The following is a 16019-nucleotide window of genomic DNA, read 5'->3' on the forward strand; positions in this document are numbered from 1 at the left end:
CAATAATTATTATTATTATTTTTTTAAATTGATGGTTAGATTGATGAAATTTAATGTGTACTAGAAGTGATTGAATGGAGTAACTGAGCTGTATATAATAAGTGTCACTCTTTAACTAAGTGGATTTTGGCATTCATCCATGCAGATATGGACAGAAACAAATGATAATAGATGTCAAAACTTTAACATATGTGTATGGTGTGAACAAGCCTTGTGATAATAATTTTTGGTTCTATATATGCTAGCTATTAATTATGGATCTAATAATTTGTTGTTGCTTTTGTATATTGATCGATAGATATTCATTATTGATGTCCAGCTTGTAAGTAGCTCGATTGGTAGCTACTTGAGATATTATTAAAGGGGTCGATATTGAAAGATTGAATTTCTCACTTTTTCCCACTTGATGTGTGAGTCTAGTCACTAGATTAGTTTTTTCTTTTACAATAACAAAATGATATTTATTCATTCAAATTGATAGATTACATCAAATACAACCACATAATCAACATCGCTAAAAACATAAAGGATGAATCTGCGAACAAAACTCACAGCATCCGAGTTAATAGCATACAACGGCAAAATGCCTACAACAAATAATATGATAAAGTTAAAGTTACCGAAGTATCCATGCCTTCAAATCTGCAGCGTTGAAGCCCAAATCATTGGTTGAATCTGTAATTAACTGAAGCCGATCTTTTCAATAGAAATCAAATGAACACCGCAACAATACGGGACAACAAAAACGTCGCACAAGACGACGAACAACACAACACCGCACTCAGACGACGAAATCACAAAAAAGAAAACACAAAAGAAAAACTTGATCAATGTGAAGATCACTTATTTAAATAAAAAAGAAAAGGAAAAACAATTATGAGGGGTGATTTTGGGTCAAAAATTGACCCTAAAACCACCCCTCCTTGGTAGATCAAGAAAAAAAACTAGGTTAAGGTGGGGGCGGCGGCTATGAAGAAAAGGAGAAGAAAGATTTCACTTGCAACTGATTTAAATCAACACTAGTCACTAGACTAGTTGAAGAAGAAAAAAATTTGCTTCTCTTATTTTTACAAAACAATTTGCATCTATGTATATGATAGCTATTAATTAGTGAAGTTTTAGAATTTTGGTTTCGGGTTAAGTCAATTTTACAACATTGTCTTTAGATCACTTGTTAGTATAACTCATTATTTTGATACGAAAACTTTAGATCCAAGCTATCCAAAATAAACTTTAGATGGCACAATATACGACAGATTTTTAGGTGGAATTTCAAAATGATAAATTTGATGTTTTTATGTTGCATGAGAGCTCAGTTGGTATGGACATTATACTATATGTACAGGAGCTGAATTTGAATCCCGATACTCCATTTATTAACCACTAGGCTTTTTGACCACACACAAAAAAAAAAAATTACGACAGATTTTGAATTTGGAGATTCTAGATTCGAGTCATGCTAGTAATCTTAAAAGGAAGTAAATATATCTTTATTTATTTTGTGTAAAAAAAAAGAGAATAATTTATTTTAGAAAAAGATAAAAAAAAATATATAAAAAATTCTTTCAAATATTCCCCAAATATGAGGTTGTCCAAAAAACAAAATTCCACTTATTCAAAAAATAAAAATTCTCCAAAGCTCTCTTCAAAAGTTCTTTCGACGGTTTCATTTCTCAAAACGCTCTTTCTCTTCCGTCCAGAAAAATTCTCTCTCTCTCTCTCTCTCTCTCTCTCTCTCTCTCTACCAATTTCCATTTCAAAATCTTCCAAATTCACAAAACTACATTTTCCTGGAAAACCCGTTCTCATTTTCTAGGAAAAAATTGGTAAATTTCTCATCTTTCATTCTTCTTCGTTTTCTGAGGAACATAACGGAAAAAACTGTAACACAAAAGTTTCTAATTCAGGTTCCAAAATTTCTTCAAGAAAGATAAAAAAAACATCAATGTAAATTTAACATATATATCTTCATAATGTAGTTTCTGTTTTTTTCACATTCTTTTCAACATTGATAATGCCTTGTTTGTGTTTGAGTTTATTCCTCGTTATTATATTCAATTGTGCATTTTTTTACATTGTTTAGAAACTTGTCAATTATGATGCTTAGTGTTTAATTGTTTGAGGTTTAATTTTGATTTTGTTTGTGTTTGGTTATCTTTATTATTGGATTAGGAAAAATGACATTGCACTTGTTATAGAGGTGGTCTTAGGTTATTGTTACATGGACCAAATTACACAATTGAATTCTTAAAAATCAAAATTCCAACCAACAAAGGTTGGTCTTTTTGGAAAATATTAATTCCTTACCTCGCAAGCAAGGACGTGGGTTTGCCATTGCGAGGACCTTGTTGGTGGGTAATATATAAGTAAGTACATATGTATGCTTAGTTTTCCCTGACCTCGGTGAACCCTCGGAACCCAACTAACCTAAATTTTTCGTTGACAAAAAAAAATTCAAAATTTCAATAAAAAGGTAAAACATTGAAAGATTAATCACCAAGGAGTTATGTGGAATGTTGAATGAATTTCTTTTGCTGGTGTTAATCTTTCAAAGATTAATCAACATTTAGGTTGGTTTATGAGAAACTATCGAAGAAAGTGACTAGAAATTGATGCATCTCAGCGAACTTTCTAGGAATGTTGGTTTTTGAGATACATCAATTTCTAGTCACTTACTTTGATAGTTTTTTAGGAATGTTCTAAGAGAACTTTCTTTTTTAGTTGATAAAGGTGCTCCAAAATGTCTAAACCTCTGAGTGATCATCCTCTTCCGCAAGCGGAAACAACATGTGGATCACTTCTTCAAGAACTTCAGGTAGAAATCAACTTTTTCTGCAATCATATTTCATACCTAATGAATATTTGTAAACTATTGATAAACTCTTATTGTTGTCTTGGTTTATTTTTCAAAACAAGATAATATGGCATGAAGTTGGGGAGTCTGAGTCTGATAAAGATAGGATGTTGTTTGAGATCGAACAAGAGTTTCTAGAAGTATACAGAAGAAAGATAGATAAAGCTAATTGCTCTAGAGCTCAAATAAGGCAGGAAATTGCTGATTCCGAGGCAGAACTTACAGCTATCTGTTCAGCAATGGGAGAGCGACCAGTACATAGTAGACAGGTTGGATATGTTATGTATTACTAGTTTTCCGATTACTCTTTTAGGGCATGCATGCATTGATATTGCTCAATCAGCAGGATTGAGAAAATAGGTCAAGTTTAATAAAACAGTGTTTAATGTCATATTTGTGTGACAATAATTTTGAATGATTATATAATATTCTTAGCATTAATAAAAGGTTAGATACAAACTTGCGTCTAAATTGTTCTCAGTGATTACTATGTACCTAATAAAAGTTTATTTATGTTTCTGTTTGTTGTTACTGTCAAATTATGTAGTCAAGATCATTTGTTATTCAGTTGATCTACTAAGAAAAAAATTGGTTCTTTCATGTCTCTCTCATTTTTATAGTCTGGTCAAAAAGCTAGAAGCTTGAAGGAAGAGCTAGAAATGATTGTCCCGGAGCTGGAGGAAATGCAAAAACGAAAGCATGATCGTAGAAATCAATTCATAGAAGTTCAAGAGCAGATTCAAAGTATCTCAAATGAGATCCATTGTCCAAGAGAAATTATCCCGTTCATTGTAGATGATACTGATTTATCATTGAGGAAACTTGAAGAATTGCACAGGCAACTTCACACACTTCAAAAGGAGAAGGTTAATGACTTATTTTTCTCTCTCTCTCTCTCTCTCCCTCTCTCTCTCTTTCTCTCTCTCTCTCTCTCTCTCTCTCTATTACTGAATGCTATTATTTTATTTTTAATTAATGCAGAGTGATCGTCTCAAGAAGGTCCAAGATAACCTGCACAGTTTAAGTTCTCTCTGTTCAGTACTTGGATTGGACTTTAAGCAGACAGTCAGTGAAGTCCATCCTAGTTTAGGAAACTCAGAAGGATCTAGGAGTGTAAATAATGATACCATCAGCCAATTGGCTTTAGCTATACAAGAATTACGAGGAGTGAAATTGCAGAGAATGCAAAAGGTATGGAACATAACTTTGTTTTGTAATTTCATTTTGTGATTTTTCCTCTGGTTGAAACTCAAATTGATTATGGTCTGGCAGCTTCAAGATCTAGCAACGTCAATGTTGGAGCTCTGGAATTTGATGGATACACCTATTGAAGAGCAACAGGTATTTCAGAATGTTACTTGTAACATTGCAGCTTCAGAAGATGAAGTAACTGAACCAAACGCCTTGTCTGAGGACTTCATTAATAATGTGAGTTATAAGCTAGTTGCGAAAAGGAGTAGTTTTCTTTATGTAGCTCAAAATTCATGTACAAGTAATAATTTCATGCAGGTGGAGGAAGAAGTATCAAGATTAGAGGACTTAAAATCAAGCAAAATGAAAGAACTTGTTTTCAAGAAAAGATCAGAGCTAGAGGAGATTTGTAGAAAGACTCATTTGATTCCAGAATTTGATGGTGCGGTCGAATATACTATTGAAGCTATAGAGGCTGGTAAATTTTAAGCGAAATACCGATGGATGAGTGTCATGCTTTCTTCTTTAAACTACTGAGCTTGCATCTTCCTTTCTCATGCAGGATCTGTAGATCCTGCTTCTGTACTTGAACAAATTGAACTTCAGGTTGCCCAAGTCAAAGAGCAAGCTTTTAGTAGAATAGAAATACTTGAAAAGGTTGATAAATGGTTGTCGGCGTGTGATGAAGAATCTTGGCTTGAGGAGTACAGCAGGGTTAGTTTTTTCTTTTTCTTCTTCATAATGTCCTTTGTATCTTTTTTTCAGTAACCTATGCCAATTCTTGAACACTCGTTATTAACAAATAGGCTAGGATGCTGTAAAGTCAAGGAACAGTAAAAACACACCGACTTTTAACAGTTTATGTTATTGTACAATGTGAGTGGATCACCACTCCCGTAGTTATCATCTGACAATTTATTAATGCTGTTGCCCACTTGTTTCTTCTAGGATGAAAATCGATACAATGCTGGTAGAGGTACTCATCTTAATCTCAAACGAGCTGAGAAAGCCCGTGTCTTGGTGAATAAAATTCCAGGTACTTTTAGAACTTAATTGTTACCTGCAATTTGTTGTTTTGTTGTCTTGGTTAATATTATTATGGCTCAATGATATTATTATTAACAAAAATTTGCTTTTCTGTGTGTCTCAGTGGTTGTTTAGTGTAGAATGTCTTTTTCATCAGGTTTTATGTTTCTAGATAGCCTTTATCTTTATTAGTTCAGAATGTCTTATAATTTTCTTTTGTTTGCTTATAGCAATGACAGAAAACTTGATTTCAAAAACAGTAGCATGGGAAAAGGATAATGGCACTGAGTTCATATATGATAGTGTAAGTACCCTCTAACTCTATGAGATACATGCAATGAGCTAGCCTCATTAGAAGTTATTGGATTTCACCTTAGCATCTATTGCTTGCTCAAGTAAGTCTGCGTTAAACTAAATTTTGTTATGTGGCTTTCTAGGTCCGCCTGCTTTCTATGCTTGAAGACTACAACTTATTACGGCAAGAGAAGGAGCAAGAACGCCGTAGACAGCGGGTAGGAATCACTCATTGCATTTAAATGTTTCTCCAAAATTAGTTGTTAGTTGTCTAAATATAAGAAAACCATAAAAAGGGGACCCTTAGCACAATACTTGGGGTTTGCTGCTATGTAAAGGCTTCCTATAATAAATTCACCTATACTTCCATGGCATATCCTTAATGGCACCACGTTTCCCTATAGTTAAAAGAAAACCTCGAGTTTTATATGAAAGTATTGAAGTCCAGCCGGCAACATTTCATTGATACGTGATTCCAAAAAAATAATGTAAGTATTTTTTTCTCCACAACTTGTTAAAGTATTTCACCTCTATTTCAGGACATGAAGAAACTTCAGGGACAACTGGTAGCAGAGCAGGAAGTATTGTATGGGTCAAAAAGCCCTTCAAAGCCCCAGAGTGCAAGAAAGGCACCTAGGACGCCAAGTGGAAGCGCAGGTAGTAGAAGAGGTGCCTTTGGAGGATCAATGCTAAAACCTGATTCAAAGCTTACTCGCTCAAGCTCCACAAGGAAGACTGACAGAGTGCACCAAATTGAGGACGATGGCATTTCATGTTTATCATCAGGTAGTTTTCTTTATACTTCACTCCCATTTTGTTCTGTTTTCTATTTGCATCTCTTCCTTGCAGATATCTCACTTGGTAAGGGTTTAAAAGAAAGTGTAGGGATCTGGCAAATCTCTTAAAAATATGTTGCCTTTAGTTTTGCATAATTGGAAAGGGGGGTTGTTTTGGCTCAATTGGTAAAGGGGGTTTTGGATGTGATAGGTTTATCTAGGTACAGATCTTTTATTAAAAAATGTACATGTATTTTTCTTGTCTCCTCCGGTGGTATTTTTCAATGTCTATCTCTTAATTTGTTTGGGGAAAAGGCTATTTCATTATTGTCAGATTCCAATTGCATAGCATTTTGATTCTGAAATTTTTTTCCTCTCAAAATAAATGACATAAGCAACCTTCATCAATGTGTGTTGAATTTCCACCTAACGACAACCTCTAACTGTTGAATACCTGTTTTATGATTTCCTTGGATTAGAAGATTCTCCCACAGTTATGCTTCAACTTGTGTCATTTAAATACAACCTCAGATTTCTGGATACATGTTTATGTTTTCTTTTGTTTTAGAAGACGATTCTCCACCGGATTCTCCCAAGTTCTCTTGATGGTGGTTTTGTTCTAAGGCTGTATGTGGCACCATGGATCGGTTTAGGCATTTTTTTTTGTTTGATGTTGGAGGTGGAGGTCAAAGCCACATCTCAGCTGGTAGATTTTCCCATAATTTCTTTCTGGTATATCTAGATCTAGCATTTTCTTATGTTTGTGTTCATGCAGCTGGAAGAGGACTTGATAATATTGCTGATATTCCTATGAGGAAATACTCATTGGGTGCTGGAGTTGTTCGGGATATCAAATCTCCTTTGACACGACAACCTTTTACGATCATCTCTTCGACAATATCATCACAAGAGAATGTGAAAAATGTGACAGCTGAATCGAATTTGCAGAAGCAAAAGTTGCAGAAAACATTAGCAATTAACAATTTTCCATTCACCACCACCACTACTACTAATACTACTACTACTACTACTACTACCTCAAAAGCAGAGAAAGTTGTAGATGAAGAGAATAGAACTCCAAAGGCAATGCCTATTCCTGCCTCCACTACTACACCAAGGACAGTGTCAATACCTATGAATATGGCCATTACTCCAGCTCCTTTTGGAAGTAATTTTGTTCAAGAAATTGAATATTCCTTTGAGGAAAGAAGGCTTGGTTTTGTATTAGTATGACATTTTGATTTGGTTTTCAGTTTGTTATAGTGATGGTAATCACAAGTTAATTGTAATTAGCTTCCAGATTGTGTATATACATAGTTTACCAGAAGTAGACTTGGACTAGGGTGTTTGAAGAGCCTTTAAATTTTGCAAACTAAATAGAAATTTCATCTGAAAAAAGATTTTTTTGTCATGAGTCATTACTGTTTTCTCACAGCTCTCATTCTATTTTATTTTTGTAATCATGTTATTGGTGCGAAGTATCCGTTGATTTTTTTGCCAATTTCTAAATTCCACAGGAAAATTTGGTTGATCACTTAATTTTGGTGGAATCTTCCCTCCCAACCACCACCTTTTCCCATCATTTATCCTCGAACATGAGACCTTACTTCAAGGATCCAAGTGTATTTATACTCAAATTAATGTAATGTTGGTTTTTAAGTCTTATTTGACATCCACTTAAAATAGAAGGATTAAAATCTAAATTCAATCAACATTGAAGGTTGGCATTAAGCATTTTAAATAATAAATTTTTGTGAATTTTTTGTGAAAATGTTTGAAGTCAATATTGGAAATTGAAATGTCTCACTTTTTGAATAATTTTTTTTTTAATGGAATGCTTAAAGAATGTCTCGGGAAACACGTTAACGAGACCTTTTTATAAATAAGTTTTCAAACTCTAAAACAAAGGATAGGTTAATGATTTAAATCAGTTTAAAATAAGTTTAACAACCCATAATAACTTCTTTTGTTTAAATCATATTGCTTTATTTTTTAAATAATCTTTTTTTTTCCTCATAAAAGAAAGAGTAGGTACTAAGTAAGATGCCTTGTGGTCAACACAATGAAAAGAAAAAATGCAAAGAGGGTAAAAGAAAAACATCATGCCTAAAACAATGGGAGAACAAAAAGGGAGGCATGCATTATAGTGGCATTTTTGAGTAGATTTGCCAAACTTGGAAGACATTTCAATCCATTTTTAATATTTTCTTTTTGTAAAACTCTTTTTTATTTTATTTCATTATTCTTTTCTATTCTATAAACTTAAAAATAAATTAAAATAAAATAAAAAGTAGAGAAAATCCTAACTTAGAAAAGAATAAAAAAAGAAAGAAAATAAACCTATTTATGGTCAACTTTAATTTAATTTAAAAAAGTTATTTTCCTTGTCAAACTCTCATTTATTGTCATCTTTAATTTAGTTGAAAAAACAAAACTTGTCAGAATTTGGAATATTGTGCTAATTGGCTCCACTTCACTTTACAATTTTGAATTTTTTTTTAAAAAGTTAAAATTAAAATAAATAAACAAGTAGCAATTTATATTTAAAAAAAGCATTTCTCTTTCTTTTACAAAACTATCCCTGTTATTTTAATAATGTATTCAAATCAAGTAGTACTACTATAGACTATATTCACATTCATTAATTTATTAAATTAAAATAAAATGCCTTTATTGAATTTTCAAGACGGACGTGAACCAATTTCTTAACCAAAATTTATATTTTAATTTAACAATTAAAATATATGATTTAATAATTAAATTCCCATTTTTTAATTACTTTTTCATTAAAAAAATTTAAACAAAAACTTTTCAATATAATAAATTTTATTATATGTATAGTTTTTCTACTTTATTTATTTACTCCGCCTTTTTTCCTACAAACCCTAATTTTCATAAATCAGTCTGTAGAATCTGTGAACTAGAGTTGTAGTTTTTCTCTGTAATAGTTGAATTTTTTGTTTGTGAAAAAAAAAAAGTTTAAATTTTGAAGCTTTTTATCTTTCTCTGAAATGGTGAAGGTTTAAGCTACAGTGTTACGTTTTTTTCGGATTTTATCTTCAAAATTGAAAAATCTGCTTCTGGGTTTTCATCATTTCTGAAAAAGTTTGTGTTTTTAAAGCTAGAGTTGTAGTTTTTGTGTTGTTACAAATTTTACTGAGTTCAAATTTGATTGTGCTGTTTCTGGGTATCTTAGTTTTACATTGAAGTATATAGTTTCTGAACAAAGATTTAATTTTTCAAACTTTTGAGCTTTTGGGGTGTCTTAGTTTTTCTTTGATTCTCAAAAAAATGGAAGAAAGAGAGATTTTTGGTTCTGGGCATGCTGTTAATGTTAATCAGGCCCCACAGAGCTTCAACTTAGCTCAAAATTCATTGAATTTTTCTGGGCCCACAGGAGAGTTGCCGACTCCGGCGAGTGCACCGGCTGCGGCTGTTGGCGGTATGGAGGTAAAGAAGAAGAGGGGTAGGCCTAGGAAGTCTGAATCTGGAAGTAAACCGGCGTTGTCGCCTATGCCGATTTCGGCCTCCATTCCTTTGACTGGAGATTTCTCTGGTTGGAAAAGTGGTGGAGGGAAGCCTTTTGAATCAATAAAAAAGCCTTTGAAGTTAAATGATTTTGATGAAGGTAATTTTGATCAAGGTACAAAAAATTGTAAAAAGAAAATGATTATTCTTTTGATCCTCTTGCTATTTTTAGCCTTTGATCTGATTAGTTTACTTTGCATTATGTTTTTTATGTAATGTTTTTAGTTTTACTGTTACAATTGTTGTAAATGACGATCAGTTTTTGTTTTAAAATTTTGCAGGGTTGTTAATTGTTAATTACTATGTGCAATTTTTTTTTTTTTTGATATTTGTTTGTATGTTGATCTAATCTTGAACTTATGTGTTTTTGTTTTTTTGTTCATGATTTCGTTTTGGATTCGATTCATGTTTTAGATGTGGAATTTATATGTGGTGGTATGATGGACCCTTAATATAGATTCCCTTTCAGATCATAAATTGAAGATGTGTGGTATTGGAAGAGGATGTTTTGTGGTCATAGTAATGTGAGGTCGTTTTTCAAATCATATAAAACATGGTATATTTGATACTTGTTTTTTCCCCTTTATGAGTGGTTAAATGACATTATTTGATCTCGGAAATCGAGTAAATTGAAGGGACCACATTATCATGATCACCAGGATAAATGACACATGTAATTACATTCAATTATTTCACTTTTTCAAATTTTTACAAGTGTCGACGTGTTAGTGTCGTGTGTCTGTGTTTGTGTTAGTGTTTCATTGGTGATAATTGACCTGCAGGATAGTGGTTTGGACTTTGGATTATGGCATGTTGCTAAATAAAGACTCAAAAGTGTATAATCTGTGATGTGAAAAGAATGATGGTTGAATATGCTTATTTTAAAATTTGGTAGTTTTAATTATATCAGAGTTGTTCGAAATTTTATATTTTAGATCTTTAAATGAAGTCTTCATTGCAGAATGTAATAATGGCTTTATAAAATGACAGTTTTGATTTATATGGTCAATTAAATGCATGAAAACTTTTCAAGTTCATCGCTGAGTTCTATGGTTTTTGTTTAATTCATATGATTTAGTGAAGTAGTGTAAATCTATTTTATTGATGTATTTGGATTTAGTGTAACACAAGGCTATTCACGACCTAATGATTTATACATTTGGAATTACGGGTCTGTTAATCTTCCTTTTACGTAATGAAATCAATGTGCAATTTATTCGTAAATTAGATAATAACTTGTTATCTTATTTTATAGCTTGTTTATCTAATTATGTACCTACCTATTTTGTAGATGATGGAACAGCTTCCCCTGGTTCCAATTTCAAAACTCACGTGCTTACAGTAAATTCCGGAGAGGTATTATTCTCATTTCCCTTTAGGTCTATATTCTGAATATAGTTAGATTCTATCTTACAAACTTGTTTGAATGCCATATTCCGAAGAAACTTGACGAATAATCATTTCTGTTTACAATTTGTTAAATGCGATGTCATCTTACTATCTAATATAAATCACTTTTTAACATATGTGAGATTTCCCTTTCATTATTTGATGCTATATTCACTTTCTTTAAACTATAATGAATAAATATTAATGCGTACAATCCAATAGCTAAACATATTTGTTTAATTACGAATGTCAGGATTATGATGGGATATTTCCGTTAAAAACAAAGAACAATACATAGTCATTTTTCTTTTTCGGTTCTATAAAATTTCACATGTTGGAAAACTAGGGTTATCTGAATGGAATAAGTGTTCACTTTTTGAAGTCAATGCTTGTTGAAAGAAAGCCTGAAATTTGTTTATTGGTTTGAGTTAGATATGCCGACATATAATGGCTTTCAGTGAAAATTTTCAATTTAAAGTTTACAGCTAAATTGAAAGGTTTCATGTACTTGCATTGAGGCGAAAACATAGTTTCCGATTTTTTATGAAGATAAGTAGGAAAGGCAATCTTAAGTTTTTAATTATTTAAAAATTAGCAAGTATAATTGTGTAATAGATAATGTATGCATAAAATATGAATTATTGAAAACAATACTATGACCTATGCATATTAGTTAATTTTATTTGTGATTTTCCAATGGTCTGTTTTAGGATGTCTCGATGAAAATCATGTCTCTCTCTCAACAAGAATATCATACTATATCCATTCTATCTGCGACTGGCACAATTTCCAATGTCACACTTCGCCAGTCGGATGCTAGTGGCGGTACTTCGACGTATGAGGTTAGTTCAGTCATATTTCATTAGCATAGATAAAACAAGTTTAGTCCTATATATATCACTTATGTGCATTGTTTGCTATGAGGTTTGTTCAGTCGTTTTATTAGCACAGATAACGAAGCTTATTGCTGTTTAGAATTTAACATTAATTTGGATGTTTTAGTAAAAAAAAAAAAACATAACATTAATTTGGATGTTTGTTGTCATGTTCTAAATAAGGTTCTTAGATATAATACCGAGTTTTTATGTTAAAGTATGTGCCGCATGTAAGAACAGTATCTGTTAGTAGAACATGTTCTTAATGTTGTTGTGTCTATCTCTCTCCTCCGCAACTATCACATATTTTGCTGTAAAAGTTGTTCTTAACTTTATACCATTGGAGTTGAGTGTTTTAATCCAATGTGGTAAGGTGGGACCCACCTATTTAGTATTCTTAATTTTCTTGCATTGAAGATGTTCTAAGTGGTCTTTTATGCTGTATTGTTTTGACATAGCTTCATCCATTTCATGGAAAGAATTTCCCTAGTTTCGTAACTTTCTATGATTGTCCCTTGTAAATATGGTTTATGACCACGTGTATAATCTAAGAAAATGAAAGTGATTGAATTGAATGTAACCACGTGTATCGGTATTGTCTGGACGCCGGACATGCCTTCGATCTGAAATGTGCCAGTTGTACATTGTATTGTACTCGTCTTTTTTTCTTGATTATAGCACTAGATCATGAAAACATTAAATGAATATGGTGAAACATATGTTGTGCTTTTACAGGGAATGTTTGAGATTCTTTCCTTGAGCGGCTCATTTGTGCCAACCGAGAATGGACTGACAAAGAGCAGAGCTGGTAGAATGAGTGTCTCATTGGCAGGTCCTAATGGTCGTGTTTTTGGGGGTGCACTGGCTGGTTTGCTTGTAGCTGCTGGTTCTGTGCAGGTAGCTTTTGTTTTATTTTAGAATATTATATTATATATGATCGAATATTCAAAGAACTCGTGAAAAATCTCTTAGAGAGGTACTTTAATTAACCTTTGTTATGAAAGGAAATAACACTGTTATTGGTGTCAACAATGGCTGTCAAATTACTAGTTTATAAATTTAGTTGGTTAAAGATCACTGCTCCTAAACTAGAATTTGGTTGATGCAATATTTTTATGTTATAATTAGAGAGAATGCATTTTCATTAACACAGAAAACGATGTTTTGAGATTTTTCAGAACTTTCAAAAATATTCAATCTATTTTTTAAAATGTATTTTCAAAAAAGATTAATTTCTAATGTTTATTTTCATCAATGGAAATGAAAAAAGGAAACACCAGATGTAAACGACCTCTTCTTAATTTTACATTTGACTGAGCTCTTTCTGTCTGTTTTATGCATCAGGTTGTGGTTGCGAGTTTTCAACCAGAGCAGCAGAAACCAAAGAAGCAAAGGACCGATTATACGTCACCACCTGCCCCTCCTACATCATCTCATATTAATAATCATGTTTCTGCTGAACAATTGAAACCTATCATGTCACCGGCCGGCTTTAACTTTGCTTCTTTCGGCAATGGCCAAGGCTCTGGCAACTCATCATCATCCGCAGATGATGATGAGCATGTCTAACCCTAGCCGTTCAAATGCTGGAGTTGCATACTCATGTTTAACTCATTGATTCTTACAGTTATTGATTGAAGGAGATTAAAGTTTTTACTATAAGAAATTGTTATATTTGGGACTTGTAGGTATTGGTTAAAAATGTAGCTATCTAATATTGTTGTAGCTATTAGATTTAGGATAACATGTTATGTCCATCTTTAGATTTTACAAGAATGTTTGAATTTTGAAATTTGAGTGTGTGGAATGTTTCTAAATTGTAACCTAACATTATTATATCACTTTTTGTTTTGAAAGAGGAAATTAGATGTTGGTCTTTACTTTTATAGTTTTATTTATTTTTTAATAACAATGTTTTTTTATTTGACAAATTTAACATAATGTTAGTACTAATTGGTTTTTAGATACTTGAGGTAGATACTTAAGGCAACGCCCAGAGATCGGTCTCTATAGTTGCATATAAAGGATACTTTGGCTTACCAAAGAATGTTAATTGCTTAGCGTCTGTTTGGTTTGGAGTTTCACAACCCCAAACGCGAGTCTCACATCTCCAAACGTGATTCCGATGATTTTTGGTTGTTATTTCAAGAGGAAGAAGTCAAAACAAGAGAACAAGGAGGGAAGAGTTTGCGGTGAAAAATTGTTGCTTGCATGACGGGGGTGTCCTGGATCTGTTTGACGGTGGTTTTGTGTGATGAGAGATTTGGGGTTTTTTTTTTTTTGAGTAAAAAGATATTTGGGTAGTTGGTGACATATTATTTTATTTTTTATTTTTGGTGCAAGGAGGGAAATAAAAGGGAAAAGAACACAATAAACAAATTATCTAGAAAATAAAGTCCCACTAGCATTAGCTAGTAGGAGGAGACTCATTCCATTAGGTGGAATAGCTATTGGAGATATTATTTTATTTTTTTGGTACAAGGTGACATTATTTTAAAATGATGCTTGAATTAAAAATTACTCTTATAAAATAATACTATTATTTTTTTTTTACACAAGGAGATACTAGTGTTTCGGTAGTGTGGACAGAAAGAAACCATAGAGTGTTCAGAGGCTCATCTAGTACCTTGCATCAGATGTTGGACAAGATCAAGCTTTTTTCTTATCGGTGGTTGAAGACGACGAGTTTTACTTTAGTCTCAAACTACCATAGATGATGGTCTAGTCCTTTATTATGTCTGGGCCTTGTATGATGTGATTGGCTTTTCTTTCTGTGACTTATTGTAAACTTTTGTAGTCTACTTTGACACACCTTGTGCTGATAAGGTTGTTTGTTAATATATCTCATTTTAGCTTCTTCAAAAAAAAAATTTGGTCATTATACTTTTAAAACCAATTTTAATTCAAACTATCCAAACAATATTGTACTCATAAGAACCACTTTTATATGAGTCTACCGAAACCTAAATCAAATATGTTCAACTTACTTTTAACTAAACTCAATTATATCAAACTCAATTCTCTCAAAGTTAATTCTAGTTGCCATCAAACCAAACACAAACTTAGCTTTCCTTAGTGGCTTTGAAGTTGTGTTTAGAGACCTGATTTTATTTTCAGTTGTACCAAACATAGTCTTGCTTTTAAGTCGGCAAACATTAGAAGAGCTCATGAGTGTTAGACGTGTTATGTATCGGTTTGATTTGGTTTGGTTCGGTTCAGATTTCATGTAAATGGTCATCTATATAAAGTTAAGTTGACACATTTGAAACCAGAGTAACACTTACTTGGACACAAGCATTTAAGCACAAGATATGCACACACACATATTAAAATATTTAAAGAAAAAATAAAATTGTCACATCAATTTATATTATTTTAATCATTTTTGCTTTTTTTTTTTTTTTTTTCATTTCTAGTGAGTGTGCCTAAAGAGTATTATTTGGGTTTGTGCGGTGCCCATTTGAGGTATTTCTCTTGAAACCATGGGAGGGAAATGTTTAACAACTTGGTGGTCTACGACTATAGGCTCACACGTGAAATGCAAGACAACAAAAAGTTACGATAGCTATTTTTCTTGTCAAGTAATTTTGTGATCAAATTTTATCCTTTAAAATGAATAACTGAAATTATAAAAAAAAAAAAAAATAATAACCAATAATATTTTGGTTTTGAGCCTCAACCTTTATATAGTGTATTATTGTAATATTCATATCAATTGAACTGTATTAATAGGTAAAATAGATTTAACTACAAAAGAGAAAAATTACTTGCATTTTTGAAATATTCACATCTATTTTGAATATAATAACAAAATAAGTCACATTGATAAGACAAATGATTATTGCTCGATGGAAAGAAAAAAAAAAGGTTGACAATTGGTAAAGACAACATGCATGTAATTTTATTTGGTTTTTTTTTTTTTTTAATTCAAAATGTACTTCTAATTTGCTGATACATTAATCTCTTTTAATAGAAATTTTATGGGCTAAGCTCGTATATGCATGGGTCGGGGTTCGAACATCCCACTTATTTATTATAAGGAATATTTTTTTAACCACTAAATTACCCAAAAATAATAATTTATGG

General features: G+C 32.1%; 2 protein-coding genes across 3 annotated transcripts; both read left to right on the top strand.

Moving 5' to 3' along the window:
* The first annotated feature begins 1611 nt into the window (after positions 1 to 1611).
* On the top strand, positions 1612 to 7555 carry LOC123911495 (65-kDa microtubule-associated protein 3). The gene is made up of 13 exons (XM_045962923.1): positions 1612 to 1826; positions 2722 to 2815; positions 2917 to 3123; positions 3475 to 3720; positions 3836 to 4045; positions 4127 to 4282; positions 4364 to 4523; positions 4608 to 4759; positions 4994 to 5081; positions 5302 to 5375; positions 5509 to 5583; positions 5905 to 6151; positions 6917 to 7555. Exons 2-13 carry the CDS (start codon positions 2741 to 2743, stop codon positions 7372 to 7374), a joined length of 2148 nt encoding a protein of 715 aa, XP_045818879.1. The 5' UTR covers positions 1612 to 1826; positions 2722 to 2740; the 3' UTR covers positions 7375 to 7555.
* Positions 7556 to 8824: 1269 nt separating this feature from the next.
* LOC123911496 (AT-hook motif nuclear-localized protein 6) lies at positions 8825 to 13796 on the top strand. 2 transcript variants are annotated; one of them, XM_045962925.1, is made up of 5 exons: positions 8825 to 9769; positions 10961 to 11025; positions 11769 to 11900; positions 12669 to 12830; positions 13278 to 13796. In XM_045962925.1, exons 1-5 carry the CDS (start codon positions 9433 to 9435, stop codon positions 13500 to 13502), a joined length of 921 nt encoding a protein of 306 aa, XP_045818881.1. In that variant the 5' UTR covers positions 8825 to 9432; the 3' UTR covers positions 13503 to 13796. The 2 variants fall into 2 exon arrangements, with proteins under 2 accessions (XP_045818881.1, XP_045818880.1); XM_045962924.1 differs by having other exon boundaries at positions 9001 to 9784.
* Positions 13797 to 16019: the final 2223 nt, after the last annotated feature.

Source organism: Trifolium pratense, linkage group LG2 (assembly GCF_020283565.1).
Source record: "Trifolium pratense cultivar HEN17-A07 linkage group LG2, ARS_RC_1.1, whole genome shotgun sequence".
Classification (NCBI taxonomy): Eukaryota; Viridiplantae; Streptophyta; class Magnoliopsida; order Fabales; family Fabaceae; genus Trifolium; species Trifolium pratense.

Coding starts and splice junctions, on each gene's coding strand:
- LOC123911495 (XM_045962923.1), top strand. CDS start 2,741: ATGTCTAAACCTCTGAGTGATCATCCTCTTCCGCAAGCGGAAACAACA. Junction 3,124..3,474: donor GACCAGTACATAGTAGACAG/GTTGGATATGTT, acceptor TCATTTTTATAG/TCTGGTCAAAAAGCTAGAAG. Junction 5,376..5,508: donor CTGAGTTCATATATGATAGT/GTAAGTACCCTC, acceptor GTGGCTTTCTAG/GTCCGCCTGCTTTCTATGCT.
- LOC123911496 (XM_045962924.1), top strand. CDS start 9,433: ATGGAAGAAAGAGAGATTTTTGGTTCTGGGCATGCTGTTAATGTTAAT. Junction 9,785..10,960: donor TGAAGGTAATTTTGATCAAG/GTACAAAAAATT, acceptor CCTATTTTGTAG/ATGATGGAACAGCTTCCCCT. Junction 12,831..13,277: donor TAGCTGCTGGTTCTGTGCAG/GTAGCTTTTGTT, acceptor TTTATGCATCAG/GTTGTGGTTGCGAGTTTTCA.